Source organism: Armigeres subalbatus, chromosome 1, assembly GCF_024139115.2.
Source record: "Armigeres subalbatus isolate Guangzhou_Male chromosome 1, GZ_Asu_2, whole genome shotgun sequence".
In the NCBI taxonomy this organism is placed as follows: Eukaryota; Metazoa; Arthropoda; class Insecta; order Diptera; family Culicidae; genus Armigeres; species Armigeres subalbatus.
The window spans coordinates 291,047,641-291,065,880 of NC_085139.1; the positions used below are offsets into that span (position 1 = coordinate 291,047,641).

General features: G+C 44.6%; 1 protein-coding gene across 6 annotated transcripts in view; it reads right to left on the reverse strand.

Annotated features, from left to right (window-relative positions):
- LOC134207708 (otoferlin-like) overlaps positions 1-18,240 on the reverse strand; it is a 385,951-nt gene that overhangs the window by 65,257 nt on the left and 302,454 nt on the right. For all 6 annotated transcript variants that reach the window (XM_062683524.1, XM_062683528.1, XM_062683523.1 and 3 more), the window contains exon 4: positions 11,982-12,168. In XM_062683524.1, coding sequence (XP_062539508.1) covers positions 11,982-12,168 — 187 coding nt within the window. The remainder of the gene's footprint in view (positions 1-11,981; positions 12,169-18,240) is intronic.

Below are 18,240 nucleotides of genomic sequence, written 5' to 3' on the forward strand. Positions count from 1 at the left end.
TTTGCCATTACGAGCAGCTGTTTGTCTGTAGATTTGTTGTTATTGTTGTTGTTTTTGCTGGTGTAGGAAGTTGTAACGTTGTTTTTGCTTCTTATTGGTGGAGCTTTTTGTTTATGATGTCTTTTACTGTTAGTCGCCTTTTCATTCAGTGGATTATTGGTGAGGGTGTTTCTGGAGGTTTCATGCTGCCGGTATTCTTCCAGTTTTTCCAGTCTGGGCTCCAGCTGCATTTTTCCTGGCAGAAAGCATTTCCAACCAGCTTTATTAAGGTGTCTAACACAACTTCCCTTTACTTGCGCCATTTTGCGCGTCGCTCAGCGAAAAGCTCTGCAATGGCATCACGCGAAATTTTCTGCCGGGCAGGAGATGGGTTTGGTTGGTGCTGTTTTACTTTGATGTTGAGTGGAGATTGTGGATTGTGAGCCCCAGCAACTAAATTATTTTCAGTGGAGTTTTGTCTTGGGATTCCTCTGCTAGTTCATCCGCCAAAGTCTTGTTTGCGAGCGTTGAGATTTTGTCAGTACTGCAGTCAATATTGGAAATAGCAGCAGAAACTGACCTGACCTCCTCTAAAAGCTGCTCACTCAAAGAAATTAAGTGAGGGAAGTCTCCAGTTGTGCTTCGTTTTGCTACTGCTGATGTAATTTCAGTTATTGCCGCAGTCACAGCTGACTTGGTTAAAGTTACCAAGTCGTTCTTGACTGCATTCATGAGGTCCGGCAGCAAGTCTGTTGAGTGTTCTGCTTCCGTTGTTGTTGTTGTTGCTGTTGTTGTTGCAGCTGCTGCCGAATTGGCGGTCTTTTCCACAGTCGTACAGGTGAATGCTGAAGGTGTGTCAAGTAGGGCTGATAATTTATTTTTATTTCCGTAGCACTATTTTTGCTGCTGTTGGCGACGTTAGAAATGTTTTGCTTAATAGTACCAAACATTTTTCTACGCGTTCAAGCGTTTCGTCATGAGTAGCAGCTAAGCTTTCGTAGTTAGAAAGCAGTTTATGGTTTGCAGACAAAGTGCGCTCAATGTCTTCTTTGATATTAAAGAAGGATTCTGCTAAATGTTGCAGGTTTTGTTCAAAGGTGAACTTTTCCTGACAGTCTTGACATAGTGGGAGCATGAAAGTCCGCAATACTTCCTCGTGATTGCGCTGTACTCCTACGCATGCTGCGTGAAATGTACGTCTGCAACTGCCGTGACATCGCCAAAGAAAACGATTATCGTTTTGTGCACAGTTCACCATTCCACACTTCATTGTCACACGCGGGTACTTACTTACGAGAGAAAAAAAACGAACGCGGAGGTCGCGCGCGGTCAGTTAATAATATTTATAAAAAAAGTCAAAATAATAAAATTATATACACGAGCGCTAAAAAAGCGCGTCCGAACTCAAAGGTGGTTCAGAATGCAATCAACCTTCACTTCCTTTCCTCACTTAGCTAATTACCTTAGCGTTAGTTTTTTCCGGCCTTCTTCGTTGATGGAAGATTCTCCTAATTTCAGGATAGGTATTTACAATTGTAATCTATTTTGATACACTGTACATCGTACATCGTCTTTATTAAAGGGCAGGAACGGTGACAAATGCCGTATTGGTCACCGTTGCATTTCCTGCAGAACTTTCGTCTGTGGATAAGATATAAAATGTCCTCAGCAATTGGGTGGTTCTCCGAGCAGCTCCTGCATGCGCCATTCTTGGGTTTGCAACTTGATTTGGTATGCCCAAAGGTCCAACAGTTAAACCATTGCATCGGAGTCGGAAAGTGGTGATGAACTGGATTCCTCAAGGAACCGAAGTGGACACATTCCGATATTGAGGTCTCTTCAACGGTAAGAATCAACAGGAGAGTGTTGACCATGACGTTGCCTTCCCTCTCTGCGATACGATAAATGTCGCTTACACTTTCATCCTCTAGCTCCGCTAGAAGCTCACTAGTCTCTTAGGTAACCACATCCCGACAGTACACAATACATTTCGTGTAACTGTGCACATGGTGTGGGGTGATTGTATAGGCCATAGGTCAATGAGCTACTCGAGGAGTTACCGCCTTTCAAACAACAAGAGAATCATTTGTTTAAGAACTGATAAAGATGGTATTTTGGTCATTTGAATATATTTTGGTCTTTTGGCAATATTTTGATTGTTTTGATACATAGTTAAGGTTAGAAATGTGATTATGAATGAAGCTGTCTGTTTAGCTTCATCGATCAATATTTATTTGAAGTAAGCTGAGTAGAAAAACAGTAGCTAACCATTTTTTCATTGTTTCCCTAACAGTTGTACTGAAAAGCGTACATTAGGGACTATTTTAAATTGATTCAAACTAATAGTGGAATAAGGAGGAACTAAATAAACAAAATATTGTGCATTCGCTAGCCTCAAACCGAATCTTTCAGATGGTGGCTGTTTGACTTGCCGCTTTTTGTCCCTTTCCATGGTGTGTTGTTGTGAAAATTAACTATTTTTTCTATTGATACCTAAATAACTTTGACAGGTTTTAAGATAAATCAAAGTAGTCTTCTAGGCAAACATGTTTTTTTTGTCAATATAAACAACTTTCTGGAATAAACCATACTACTGAAATCATTTTCAAAAAAGAATGCTCAAAATATGACTTCCTCAAAATATGGTCAAAATATGGTATTTAATAAAAATCGTGCTTAAACTCGTTACCGAACCGTTATTAGAATATTGTGTCCGATTCTCATTCTCTATAACATTGTAGAAGTCATCCACTGGTTTTGTACATCAGCGTATTTTTTTTTATTTCGTACCGCCCTTCAAGGTCATTGATGTATTCTTATCAAAAGGAGTGCCAAGAAATATAGTTCAACTCTTCGGAAGACACCATATCTCTAGAATGTAGTTTTCAGGACGAAAACTGAAAAACGCACTTTTGAAGGCTTTTGAACCAGTGTGCGCCATTAGCCCAGTGAGGAAAAACTCCCAGAGAGATTCCCGGCGACATTCTTGGAGGATTTTCCGAGAAAAGCATTGATTTTAAGAATTCATGGGTAAGATGCGCCAACGTGTGATTGGGTGGCAGCCAACCAACGCAAGGATGTGCAAGGTGAAGATAAAAGGCCGTTTCTTCAACTATAGCATCATCTTCGTGCACTGCCCACACGAAGGGAGACCCGACGACGCGAAAGAAGTGTTCTATGCACAGCTGGAGCAGACATACGATGGATGCCCACTGCGGGACGTCAAAATCGTCATCGGTGACATGAACGCTCAGGTAGGAGGGGAAGAAAATGTATAGACCAGCCATCGGACCGGATAGTCTACCTCGTTGCAGTATGTCTGCGCTCAAAACTCTCGACGGTGTGCACCACGTGTCGGAGTTGTCCGCCGCGGCTTAACATTGGGCGCCTACAAGACGGTAGACTAGCCTTAGGAAGAGCAACTAGGCGCAGCGTCTCTTGAAGATGGCTGAAGAGATATCCGATCCGCCATTAGAAGCACCGTAACCGCTGCACTAGGCACGGTGCTTCCGGATCAGAGAAACGACTGGTATGACGGCGAATGTGAGCAGTTAGTGGAAGAGAAGAATGCAGCATGAGCAAGATTGCTGCAACACCGCACGAGGGCGAACGAGGCACGATATAAACGGGCGCGGAACAGACAAAACTCGATTTTCCGGAGGAAAAAGCGCCAGCAGGAAGATCGAGACCGTGGAGAGACGGAGCAACTGTACCGCGCTAATAGCGCGAGTTCGATGAGAAGTTGATTCGTTCACGTAAGGGTCACATGCCACAGCTCGATATGGGTAAGGACATAAACGGGAACCTTCTTACAAACGAGCGTGAGGTGATCCAAAGGTGGCGGCAGCACTACGAAGAGCACCTGAATGGCGATATGGCAGACAACGGTGGCGGTATGGTAATGAACCTAGGAGCACGCGCGCAGGACATGCGACTTCCGGCTCCGAATCTCCAGGAAATCCAGGAGGAGATCGGCCGGTTGAAAAACAACAAAGCCCCTGGAGTTGACCAACTACCAAGAGAGCTGTTTAAACACGGTGCACTGCCCAAGTAACATTTTAGGTTTTATGATTCACTACAAGAGTTTTTGAATCCTACTGCAATAAAACCCTAGTCAAGGTAGTTGTTTCTTCATCGCTTACACCAAAACCTCTTGAAGAGCAGCATCTGCCTAGTTGGCCCACCCTTGAAATGGTTTTGAAGAGTTAATGTAAGACAGACTTCAAAATCAGAATATGACAAAACATCAACACGAGCTCAGCACTGAAAACGCTTCGAAATCTTTTTGATAGCCACTTTAAAAGTAAGTTGGTATTACTTAAAACCATTTCTAAGCTACTTGCTCTCGATACATGCGGAATTATCTAGATCTAGGTTTATTAAAACAATCACATGAAAAAATAAAATACGTTCAGTCTCTGCAAAATAATTTAAAGTTTACTATCTACAAAACCAAAAAATGCCATAACCAAATATGCAAATGATATATAATTAACCATCGATAAAAATAAATAAAACAGAGTATATGTGTGGTTGCTCAATTTTTAGTGCCGAATTAGATTTATTGTGTCATATGGTGCAAAACATCGATATAATTGATGCGCTCTTAGTAAACCCCGTTTTAACGATTATTTTTCGATAAAACGAATTTATATTAAATTTGAAGTTTTCTGCAAAATTAAGTACTATTATTGTTTTTTTAAGTGTTATAAGTAAAGTATCGTATATAGTGTTCATAAAATATCGTAAATAACTATGGATCTAATGCAGTTTAAATAGACATTTGAATTCAAAGTCTCTACTAATGTAGAAAAATAAATATGGCGATGGCATTCGAGATGATTTTTCGTGATCCATTTGTGCAAATTATTTCGTAATAATTAGATATGACATTCATGAAGATCGACTGGCTGTTATAAATGCCGGTTGGTCATTTTCAACTTATATGATGACCATAATTAGAGGAAATTCAAGTTCAAGTAGATCAGAAAAAACAAAGGGCATATGGATAGATGTTACGGATTGAGGCATCTAATTGGTCATTTATTACACGTAAGTACAAAAAGATGCTATTTATCGTTTGTGTCGGCTACATAAATGCACATTGCCCGATTCCCGTGTCACCGTTAATGTAAAAGTGAAACGTTTAAGTAGACTGAGACGGGTCTACGCACCATGTTATATTTCCTCTATGTTAAGAATCTATACAATTTTTCACCTCGCGATTTCGGAAGTGCAAATTACGAAATGATCATGAATATTGTAGTTGGAAATGTGTCAGCATATACATTGTGAGTAAGCACGCAGCTTCATTATGTTTCAAGGCTATATCTATGGTAAGAATGAAGTTTCCAGCTCTTACTTAAAAGTTGGGCGAATCTATTTTTGTTTTTTTTTCAATTCAAAGTTAACGTATTATGAGGCTTTTTATGTAGCAATCATAAATGCCAATCAATCTCAGGTTAAGCCAATTGGTTCGAAGGTAACTTTCATAGTTACAAAACGATTTTAAGAATTCTTTCATAGTGACAAATAAAACAAACATTAAAGAGCTTTATTGCTATTTCCCAGATGGGCTTAATCAAGGCATGGATTGTCCTAATAAAACCCTGTTTATTTTTTTTTACTATCCTGAATTTATTACCTACTTCAAAAGGTTTTGACAACAGCTGGAAGATCAATACTAATTAATGCGTGGTCAATGCTTTTTCTAAACCGAAGAGCATGGCTATTGCCGCAATAAAACCACAATAAAAACTTCGAATGTCAAAGAGCTATGAGAATGTTACTAGGGTGGGTAATTACCGAGGTTTGGGAGGATGAGGTTGTGCCGTATGAGTGGATGGAAGTTGTCGTGTGTCCCATCTAGGGTTCGTTACGTAAGCACATATGGGGGGACAAACAAAAAATAATTTCTTACAATCTTACAAGGGGGGAGGGGGGTCCGGAAAACCAAAAAAAAACTTACGTAATTATTGAATGACCCCCCACAAAAAGGGCGTTAAGCTGGATTGTAGCAACTACCGCGCAATCACATTGCTGAACACCTACAAGGTACTCTCTCAAATTTTATGCCGCTGACTAACATCAATTGCAAGAGAGTTCTTGGGGCAGCACCAGGCGGGATTTATGGGTGAACGCTCTACCACAGATCAGGTGCTCGCCGTATGTCAGGTATTGCAGAAATGCAGCGAATACATCGTGCCCACACATCACCTATTTATCGACTTCATAGCCGCATATGATACAATCCATCGGAACCAGCTATGGCAGCTAATGCACGCAAACGGATTTTCGGATAAACTGATACGGTTGATCAAGGCGACGATGGATCGGGTGATGTGCGTTTCAGGGGCATTCTCGAGTCCCTTCGAAACGCGCAGAGGGTTACGGCAAGATTATGGTCTTTCGTGTCTGCTATTCAACATAGCTTTGGAAGGGGTAATACGAAGGGCAGGGATCGACACGAGTGGTACGATTTTCACGAAGTCCGACACGTAACTTTGAGAGGATGGAGGAAACCTACATCAGACTGAATAGCGAAGCTAAACGGATTGGACCAATCATCAACACGTCTGTGGGGTTTGAGTAAGTTACTTTCAGCGTGTGATTATACATTAACACCTCAGCGTGTCAATTGGTGATCAGCAAGCCATGACTCGTCCTCTTCTTGTCAGACCTCCGCGGCGTGCACACGCACCGACGGAGAGCTGATGTCACAGCATTTCGTTTCGTCCATTTGGGGGCCACACATTTTGGCGATCCTGCCAGTTAATTTTTTGGATTCTGATGCTGATTTCAATAGGTGAGTTGCATTCAAGCGGGTAATGTGCTAATTAGTAAAATATTGGATGGTTTAAAAAAACACAAGGAATGGTGGTTTGTATTACCACAAAGGTGATTAGAAAAATCACAAAGCGCGTCGGGACGACCGCTGGAAAACGGATTGTGGTTTGGAAAATCACAAAGCGCGTCGGGACGACCGCTGGAAAACGGATTGTGGTTTGGAAAATCACAAAGCGCGTCGGGACGACCGCTGAAAAACGGATTGTGGTTTGGAAAATCACAAAGCGCGTCGGGACGACCGCTGGAAAACGGATTGTGGTTTGGAAAATCACAAAGCGCGTCGAGACGACCACTGGAAAATGGGTTGTGGTTTGGAAAATCACAAAGCGCGTCAGGAAGACCGCTGGAAAACGGATTGTGGTTTGGAAAATCACAAAGCGCGTCGGGACGACCGCTGAAAATGGATTGTGGTTTGGAAAATCACAAAGCGCGTCGGGAAGACCGTTGGAAAACGGATTGTGGTTTGGAAAAACACAAAGCACGCCCGGAAGAACGCTGGAAAACGGATTGTGGTTTGTAAAATAAAAAAGCGCGTCTGGAAGACCGCTGGAGACCGTTTGAAAATCACAAAGCGACCGCTGGAAAACGGCTTGTGGTTTGGAAAATCACAAAGCACGTCGGGAAGACCGCTAGAAAAAAAAATGGGGTTTGGAAAATCACAAAGCGCGTCGGGACGACCGCTGGAAAACGAATTGTGGTTTGGAAAATCACAAAGCGCGTCGGGAAGACCGTTAAAAAACGGATTGTGGTTAGGAAAATCACAGAGCGCGTCTGGAAGTCCGCTGGAAAATCGATCTTGGTTTGGAAAATCATAAAGCGTGTCTGAAAGACCGCTGGAAAATGGATAATGGTTTTGAAAATCACAAAGCGTGTCTGGAAGACCGTTTGGAAAATCACAAAGCGCGTTTGGACGACTGCTGGAAAATGATTGTGGTTTGGAATACAAGAGGCGTCTGGGAGACTCCCAAGGTGAGTGCTGATTTTGGTTAAAATAAATTTAGTTTGATATTTATACTTTCGGCGGCTTTAGTGTACATGATACTACCTAATAAACAAGTTCTAACGAAATCTGAGAGATATGGAAAACTATCGTATGCTAAAAAACTTTTCTGTAGCTCTTAAGTTGGCTGATTTAGAGCAATTTTACCTAATTAAATTAGGGTGTACCTCAAAAAACAGTATTTTTGATCTACTTTTTTGTTTTAGATTTCTCGAAAAAGTCTTCTTCAGGTGAATTTAGAGCTCAAAAATGCAACTTTTGATGAGTAAATATGCTCAATATCTTTTCCGATCAAAAGTTATAATCGTTTTTCTGTCAAAATTACATTTTTTCATAAGTTGATATCTCCGGTTAGGGCAGACCAAAAAATATGTTTACACGGCATTTGAAAAAGCAACTCATATTCTTAATTATGTCAAAAAATTGGAGATTTGTTATTTCTTATCTCAAGTTTCACCAATTTTACCAGAGTCATGTTTTTTTCAAGTAAATTAATATAACTCGACAACGGAAGAAGATACAGACGATATTTTTATAGCAAAACACGCGTTTTGAAAAGCCCCAAAAGTCTTCAGAAGATGACATTCGTGAGAAATGAAAAATAAAAAATCTACAGCTTAAACACTTTTTATAAATTTTATCATTATTATCGTATTGCAAGATTTACGAGAAAAGATGCATTTTCGGTCTGAAGCATACTTTTAAGAAACAAAATTTGTTCTACAAAGTTTTTCTGGATACTTGGGCCCTTATTATAGTGTTACTGAAAAATAGGGTGGGCCATTTTATAAAAATGTAAATTTTTTTTTTTTTATTTTGCGGAAAATTGACATAAAATGTTCCACAAAGTTGTAGCGCAGCTTTTTCCCATCAACTTTGCTATATAAACTTTTTATGTAGCTCTTAAGCTCACTTGTTTAGAGTAATTTTACTTACCAGGATTAGGGTGTCCTCGAGGGTGTCCTTCAAAAAGAATATTCATGATCTGCTCATTTCATTTTTTATTTTTCACGGATGTCACCTTCTGAAAACTTTTGAGGCTTTTAAAACGGGTGTTTTGCTATTAGAAAATCGTCTGTATCTTCTTTCGTTGTCCAGTTATATCAATTTATTAAAAAAAAACATGATTTTAGTAAAATTGGTGAAACTTGAGATACAAAAATAACATATCCCCAATTTTTTGACATAATATAGAATATTAATTTATCTTTCAGATGCCGTATTAATATATTTTTTTGGTTTGCCCTAACCGGAGATATCAACTTATGAAAAAAATGTAATTATGACAGAAAAACGATTATAACTTTTGATCGGAAAAAGATATTGAGCATATTTACCCATCAAAAGTTGCATTTTTTTTTAGCTCTAAAAGAGCTCTACCTGAAGACGACATTTTCGAGAAATCTAAAACAAAAAAAAGTAGATTAAAAAAACTGTTTTTTGAGGTATACCCTAATCCAATTAGGTGAAATTGCTCTAAATCAGCCAACTTAAGAGCTACAGGAAAAGTTTTCTAGCGAAATTAATTGGAATAAGTTGCGCTACAACTTTGCAGAACATAACATATCAATATTCCGAGAAGTAAAAAATATTTTCTAATTTTTTTATATGATTAGCCACCCTATTTTTTGGTAGAACCATAATGATGGCCTTACTATTTCTAACAATTTTGTAGAACAACATTTTTTTTTTTAAAAATTTGGTTTTGGCGTAAAATGCATCTTTCCGCGTAAAACTGTATCCTGGACCATAGTGCACTGTCTCTAGCTTCTACTGTAAGTAGAAAATTATTCAAAAAAACATTTGTTCGTAAATTTATAGTCTTGTTGTCGCAGTGAACCAAATGAGGTCCGAATAAAGGTGCTAGCTCACGACTACGTGAGCCACCCACCACAATTTTCTATTGGTGGCGACGAAATCGAGGTGGTTGAAGAATTCGTGTACTTGGGCTCACTGGTGACCTCCGATAACGATACCAACAGAGAAATTCAGAGACGCATCATGGCAAGAAATGGTACGCATTTTGGACTCCGCAAAACGCTTCGATCGAATGGAGTTCGCCGCCGTACCAAACTGACTATCTACAAAATTCTTATTAGACCGGTAGTCCTCTACGGACACGAGACCTGGACAATGCTCGTGGAGGAGAGTTTTACTAAGAGTTTTCGAAAGGAAAGTGCTGCGTAGCATCTATAGCGGGGTGCAGATGACGGACGGTACGTGGAGGAGGCGAATGAAAAACGAGTTGCATCAGCTGTTGGGAGAACCATCCATCGTTCACACCGCGAAAATCGGAAGACTGCGGTTGGCCGGGCACGTAGCTAGAATGTTGGACAGTAATCCGGTGAAAATGGTTCTCGACAACGATCCGACGGGAACAAGAAGGCGAGGTGTACAGCGGGCAAGGTGGATCGATCAGGTGGAGGACGATTTGCGGACCCTCCGCAGACTGCGTGGTTGGCGACGTGCAGCCATGGACCGAGCTGAATGGAGAAGACTTTTGTGTATTGCACAGGCCACTCCGGCCTTAGTCTGGTAATAAATAAATAAATATAAAATTGAATTAAGGTTTAATTATCGGAAGGATTCAAATGGAAATAACAATCAATAAATTATAATTATAAATAATAAATAATTATTGGCCGACATGTTTATTTTGTACAACTGTATAACAACTTGTTTGAGTTTGAAACTTAATTTCCCTCCATCATCCCTCGGAACAGTGAAGAACAGTACCTCCAGGGGTGCATGCACATTGTACAGGTTGAGAATCGCTGTTCTAGAATAATCTGGCGAATCTTTATTAGTTTCGAATCAATTCTGAGTGAGTAGACTAGATAGAATATATTTTTTTCTTTCGAGTACACAACTTCCTACCTTGCTCAACTGTCCTTTTCCAGTTTTACTGGATGAAGTCTTCAACCTGCACTGCAATTAGAGTTGCATAATTAGGTTTCGTAATTGTGCACCGTACATTCTTCGGCGATGTATCCAGGTTAATCTCGACGAATAATGGAAAGGAATGCGATTGTATTTTCCGACAACTTGCAGCATCTGTATCGTTGGAGAAATCTTCTACGTAATTTTCCATTATCTAACTGCCTGTGAAATAGATGAGTTTCTCATCGTACCCACTTTGGAAGGTGCACTGCGCAAGTAGTCGAAAGGATCTAGCGAAGGTAAACTTCTAATGCTATTTTCTAGTCCAATCTTCTGCCAGCACCAAAACGATGTATCTTTTTACTAACGTGTCGTCCAAAAACAATGCTTGGAATTTTGAACAATGTGTTACGTCATTTTTAAAATGCTTTCACCAGAAGGAAATCTTGACGTTTAGCTGCATATATGGAAAATTTAACTGCAATTGCAGAAAATCGGTCCAACGTTTTCAAACCACATCCTGAGGCTGAATATTGCCCCAACTAGCAGCGGGTTGTACAATGAAGTTGAAGCATTGCACCAACCCGGTGGCGCTTAATTAGTATCACCAAACTTTTCCCTAGAGCAGCTATTCATTTCGATTCGTCCTTCGGGGAAATCGACACAAAGCATAAGGGTTTACGTCGAAGGCAAAACTTCACTTTTGTTGGGGTTGGGTGTGCTTTGAGAATAAGTAAATTCCAAGCGGCGCAGCGTTCGGAATACTGATGACGCCATTTGGCCACTTGGGAGGCCATGATTCCGGTTAAATTGGTTTGCGAACATAAGTTTCGAGATGTTGGCAACCGAGTGATTTTGACATTTCCCCCTTGGACTTTTCTTCGCGGGAAAGAAAAAAACATGACCTTACTCGATGTTCTGGGCCGACGATGGTGCCCAAAAACATAAATTTACATTAAGTGCCCCTCACTTGCTCCCACTTGCGGAAAATTCATTTCCGAGAACAATTTTTGCTGAAATATAAGAGTCCCATAATAAAGAGTAAACCGTCAACAAATACATCTTGATTCTCCATCAAAATACCTATGAAAAAGAATTTGAAAATTCCATGTGGACATTTTAAATGTATTTAAATGTAATTGGCAATTAACAAACTATTTTTTGAAAATTTATTCCTTTTTTCGTGGAGCTTTCATCCTACCCGAAGAAAAAAACTTTCTCACGCCAAACGACAACGTCGACGACACGGCACAAGTCGCCTCTGATTCACACCTACCTTGCATCAGCATCACGTACCGGCCGATGAGTTTGGTGCTGCTGGTGATGGTGCCGAGGCTCCTGCCCCGGCTGGTCGCCGATCCTCCGATGCCGGTCTTGAACAGCACCATGGTGGTCTGCTGGCGCAGTTCGAAAATCACCGGTTCGTCCTCGTCGGCCGTTCGCGCCAGGGGCCATATGAAGCTCTGGAAGAAATTGCGATTTTTTTTTCGCAAGAACGAGGAAAAAAGGAAAGTTAGCAGAATTGCAGTGAGGGAATTGTGTAAGGGGTGGTTCGGGAGAAGAAATTGGAGAAATTAAGGTGACTGCACATGCTTTCATCTCAACGGCGCCACTTGAGATATGTCAAAGTGTTTGAATGTAGGACACAGATGTGTTTACCCTGAGCGAAACATAAAGTAATGTCGGTGTGTCTGGGTAACGATGGCGATGGTCGACATGGAGTGGAGCCATCACTAAATTGAATTTCTCACTTCAGGCTGTTAGCGAGAAGAATGACAAGTATCTCGGTTGATTGGCTTCTGTAGCGTTAGATGTCAAAAATGTGTACCTTTTTTCTAAATTGGTCACACGGTACGGTATGCTACTTGTTTCACCAACTTGGTATGTGTTGAATAAACTTCCTTTAGATGCAGGTATTTTCGGGAGTACATTTTTTGTCTTATATTGCTTGTGCACCTGTTTGATCATAGAATGCACAACAAAGAACTGTTGAGCTCTGACAATTATGTTCAACATTAGCATACATAATGATTGTCAAACTGTGCACTGTGTGTCACCGCCAGAGATGGCTTAGAACTGTTTAGAATACATTAAGGTACGTGAGCTGAAAACCGACGATGCGAAAGATGAACTTTCGCACGAGTTTTTTTGACGTTGAATTAAGCAAACCGTTGAATCTACCCTTGACATGCTGAGAATAAGGGAGGATGAAGACCCGTTGTTGAAGGTTCCCATTAAAGTTGCAAATCGGTTTGTCAGAGTGTGAATGGTTGAAAGAAGTATTCAACAAAGTTCGTCCTCAAAAGTGCCTTAACCATATTTTCATAGGTCAAACGATAGCAAATGGAAAGAGACAATATTCTCAATTCCAGGTGTAACTCAAGCAAGTAGCACGTGGCACGTAGAACGTGTGCTCTTAACCTCTTACTTTAAAGGTAATTTCATCAGAAACCATGTATTTTTGAAGTATTTATTAATAATCTAACATATCAGTCATTATATGGTCCAAGAATTTTCAAGAAAAACCAACAATGTTACATATTGGTTTTATTCCAAAATAGTATGATTAAAGAGGGCCCTCTTTAGCCATGCGGTAAGATGCGCGGCTACAAAGCAAGACCATGCTGAGGGTGGCTGGGTTCGATTCCCGATGCCAGTCTAGGCAATTTACGGAATGGAAATTGTCTCGACTTCCTGTGCATAAATTCCTCCGGAAGTTCCCCCGGGAATTCCTCCGGAAGTTCCCCCGGGAATTCCTCCGGAAGTTCCCCCGGGAATTCCTCCGGAAGTTCCTCCGGGAATTCCTCCGGAAGTTCCTCCGGGAATTACTCCGGAAGTTCCTCCGGAAGTTCCTCCGTAAATTCCTCTAGAAGTTCCTCCGAGAATTCCTCCGGAAGTTCCTCCGGAAATTCCTCCGGGAATTCCTTCGAAAGTTCCTCCGGGAATTCCTCCGGAAGTTCCTCCGGGAATTCCTCCGGAAGTTTCTTCGGAAGTTCCTCCGGGAGTTTCTTCGGAAGTTCCTCCGGGAGTTCATCCGGAAAATCCTCCGGAAGTTCCTCCGGGAATTCCTCCGGAAGTTCCTCCGGGAATTCCTCCGGAAGTTCCTCCGGGAATTCCTCCGGAAGTTCCTCCGGGAATTCCTCCGGAAGTTCCTCCGGGAATTCCTCCGGAAGTTGCTCCGGGAATTCCTCCGGAAGTTCCTCCGGAAGTTCCTCCGGGAATTCCTCCGGAAGTTCCTCCGGGAATTCCTCCGGAAGAATTCCTCCGGAAGTTCCTCCGGAAGTTCCTCCGGGAATTCCTCCGGAAGTTCCTCCGGGAATTCCTCCGGAAGTTCCTCCAGGAATTCCTCCGGAAGTTCCTCCGGGAATTCCTCCGGAAGTTCCTCCGAATTCCTCCGGAAGTTCCTCCGGAATTCCTCCGGAAGTTCCTCCGGAATTCCTCCGGAAGTTCCTCCGGGAATTCCTCCGGAAGTTCCTCCGGAATTCCTCCGGAAGTTCCTCCGGAATTCCTCCGGAAGTTCCTCCGGAATTCCTCCGGAAGTTCCTCCGGGAATTCCTCCGCAAGTTCCTCCGGAAGTTCCTCCGGGAATTCCTCCGGAAGTTCCTCCAGAGTTCCTCCGGAAGTTCCTCCGGGAATTCCTCCGGAAGTTCCTCCGGGAATTCCTCCGGAAGTTCCTCCGGGAATTCCTCCGGAAGTTCCTCCGGGAATTCCTCCGGAACTTCCTCCGGGAATTCCTCCGGAAGTTTCTCCGGGAATTCCTCCGGAAGTTTCTCCGGGAATTCCTCCGGAAGTTTCTCCGGGAATTCCTCCGGAAGTTCCTCCGGAATTTCCTCCGGGAATTCCTCCGGAAGTTCCTCCGGGAATTCCTCCGGAAGTTCATCCGGGAATTCCTCCGGAAGTTCCTCTGGGAATTCCTCCGGAAGTTCCTCCGGAAGTTCCTCCGGGAATTCCTCCAGAAGTTCCTCCGGGAATTCCTCCGGAAGTTCCTCCGGGAATTCCTCCGGAAGTTCCTCCGGGAATTCCTCCGGAAGTTCCTCCGAGAATTCCTCCGGAAGTTCCTCCGGGAATTCCTCCGGAAGTTCCTCCGGGAATTCCTCCGGAAGTTCCTCCGGGAATTCCTCCGGAAGTTCTTCCGGTAATTCCTCCGGAAATTCCTCCAGGAATTCCCCCGGAAGTTTCTCCGGGAATTCCTCCGGAAGTTCCTCCAGGAATTCCCCCGGAAGTTTCTCCGGGAATTCCCCCGGAAGTTCCTCCGGGAATTCCTCCGGAAGTTCCTCCGGGAATTCCTCCGGAAGTTCCTCCGGAAGTTCCTCCGGGAATTCCTCCGGGGATTCCTCCGGAAGTTCCTCCGGGAATTCGTCCAGGGATTCCTCCGGAAGCTCCTCCGTAATTCCTCCGGAAGTTCCTCCGGGAATTCCTCCGGAAGTTCCTTCGTGAATTCCTCCGGAAGTTCCTCCGGGAATTCCTCCGGAAGTTCCTCCGGGAATTCCTCCGGAAGTTCCTCCGGGAATTCCTCCGGAAGTTCCTCCGGGAATTCCTCCGGAAGTTCCTCCGGAATTCCTCCGGAAGTTCCTCCGAATTCCTCCGAAGTTCCTCCGGGAATTCCTCCGAAGTTCCTCCGGGAATTCCTCCGGAAGTTCCTCCGGAATTCCTCCGGAAGTTCCTCAGGAATTCCTCCGGAAGTTCCTCCGGAATTCCTCCGGAAGTTCCTCCGGGAATTCCTCCGGAAGTTCCTCCGGGAATTCCTCCGGAAGTTCCTCCGGAATTCCTCCGGAAGTTCCTCCGGAATTCCTCCGAAGTTCCTCCGGGAATTCCTCCGAAGTTCCTCCGGAATTCCTCCGGAAGTTCCTCCGAATTCCTCCGGAAGTTCCTCCGGGAATTCCTCCGGAAGTTCCTCCGGAATTCCTCCGAAGTTCCTCCGGGAATTCCTCCGGAAGTTCCTCCGGGAATTCCTCGGAAGTTCCTCCGAATTCCTCCGGAAGTTCCTCCGGAAGCTCCTCCGGGAATTCCTCCGGAAGTTCCTCCGGGAATTCCTCCTGAAGTTCCTACGAATTCCTCCGGAAGTTCCTCCGGAATTCCTCCGAAGTTCCTCCGGGAACTCCTCCTAATTTCGGAAGTTCCTCCGGAATTCCTCCGGAAGTTCCTCCGGAATTCCTCCGGAAGTTCCTCCGGAATTCCTCCGGAAGTTCCTCCGGGAATTCCTCCGGAAGTTCCTCCGAATTCCTCCGAAGTTCCTCCGGAATTCCTCCGGAAGTTCCTCCGGAATTCCTCCGGAAGTTCCTCCGAATTCCTCCGAAGTTCCTCCGGGAATTTCTCGAGAAGTTCTTCCGGGAATTCCTCGGGAAGTTCCTCCGGGAATTCCTCCGGAAGTTTCTCCGGGAATTCCTCCGGAAGTTCCTCCGGAAATGCTTCCGGAAGTTTCTCCGGAAATTCCTCCGAAGTTCCTCCGGGAATTCCTCGGAAGTTCCTCCGGAGTTCCGTGCGAAAGTTCCTCCGGGAATTCCTCCGGAAGTTCCTCCGGAAGTTCCTCCGAATTCCTCCGAAGTTCCTCCGGAATTCCTCGGAAGTTCCTCCAGGAATTCCTCCGGAAGTTCCTCCGAATTCCTCCGAAGTTCCTCCAGGAGTTCCTTAAGAAGTTCCTCCGGGAATTCCTCCGGAAGTTTCTTCGGGAATTCCCCCGGAAGTTCCTCCGGGAATTCCTCCGGAAGTTCCTCCGAATTCCTCCGAAGTTCCTCCGGGAATTCCTCCGGAAGTTCCTCCGGAATTCCTCCGGAAGTTCCTCCGGGAATTCCTCCGGAAGTTCCTCCGGAAATTCCTCCTGAAGTTCCTCCGGAAGTTCCTCCTGAAGTTCCTCCGGGAATTCCTCCGTCCGAGAGTTCCTCCGGGAATTCCTCCGGAAGTTCCTCCGGGAATTCCTCCGGAAGTTCCTCCGGGAATTCCTCCGGAAGTTCCTCCGGAAATTCCTCCGGAAGTTCCTCCGGAAATTCCTCCGGAAGTTCCTCCGGAAATTCCTCCGGATGTTCCTCCGGGAATTCCTCCGAAAGTTCTTTCGGGAATTCCTCCGGAAGTTCCTCCGGAAGTTCCTCAGGGAATTCCTTCGGAAGTTTCTCCGGGAATTCCTCCGGAAGTTCCTTCGGGAATTCCTCCGGAAGTTCCTTCGGGAATTCCTCCGGAAGTTCCTCCGGAAGTTTCTCCGGTAGTTCCTCTGGGAATTCCTCCGAGAGTTCCTCCGGAAGTTCCTCCGAGAATTCCTCCGAAGTTCCTCCGAATTCCTCCGGAAGTTCCTCCGGAATTCCTCCGAAGTTCCTCCGAATTCCTCCGAAGTTCCTCCGAATTCCTCCGGAAGTTCCTCCGGAATTCCTCCGGAAGTTCCTCCGGGAATTCCTCGGAAGTTCCTCCGGGAATTCCTCCGGAAGTTCCTCCAGGAATTCCTCCGGAAGTTCCTCCGAATTCCTCCGGAAGTTCCTCCGGAATTCCTCCGGAAGTTCCTCCGGAATTCCTCCGAAGTTCCTCCGGGAATTCCTCCGGAAGTTCCTCCGGAATTCCTCCGGAAGTTCCTCCGGAATTCCTCCGGAAGTTCCTCCAGAATTCCTCCGGAAGTTCCTCCGAATTCCTCCGGAAGTTCCTCCGGGAATTCCTCCGAAGTTCCTCCGGAATTCCTCCGGAAGTTCCTCCGGGAATTCCTCCGGAAGTTCCTCCAGGAATTCCTCCGGAAGTTCCTCCGAATTCCTCCGGAAGTTCCTCCGGAATTCCTCCGGAAGTTCCTCCGGAATTCCTCCGGAAGTTCCTCCGGGAATTCCTCCGGAAGTTCCTCCGAATTCCTCCGGAAGTTCCTCCGGGAATTCCTCCGGAAGTTCCTCCGGGAATTCCTCCGGAAGTTCCTCCGGAATTCCTCCGGAAGTTCCTCAGGAATTCCTCCGGAAGTTCCTCCGGAATTCCTCCGGAAGTTCCTCCGAATTCCTCCGGAAGTTCCTCCGGGAATTCCTCCGGAAGTTCCTCCGAATTTCTCCGGAATTCCTCCGGAAGTTCCTCCGGAATTCCTCCGGAAGTTCCTCCGGGAATTCCTCCGGAAGTTCCTCCGGAATTCCTCCGAAGTTCCTCCGGGAATTCCTCCGGAAGTTCCTCCAGGAATTCCTCCGGAAGTTCCTCCGGAATTCCTCCGGAAGTTCCTCCGAATTCCTCCGGAAGTTCCTCCGGAATTCCTCCGGAAGTTCCTCCGAATTCCTCCGGAAGTTCCTCCGGAATTCCTCCGGAAGTTCCTCCGGGAATTCCTCCGGAAGTTCCTCCGAATTCCTCCGGAAGTTCCTCCGGGAATTCCTCCGGAAGTTCCTCCGGAATTCCTCCGGAAGTTCCTCCGGGAATTCCTCCGAAGTTCCTCCGAATTCCTCCGGAAGTTCCTCCGGGAATTCCTCCGGAAGTTCCTCCAGAATTCCTCCGGAAGTTCCTCCGAATTCCTCCGGAAGTTCCTCCGGGAATTCCTCCGGAAGTTCCTCCGAATTCCTCGGAAGTTCCTCCAGGAATTCCTCCGGAAGTTC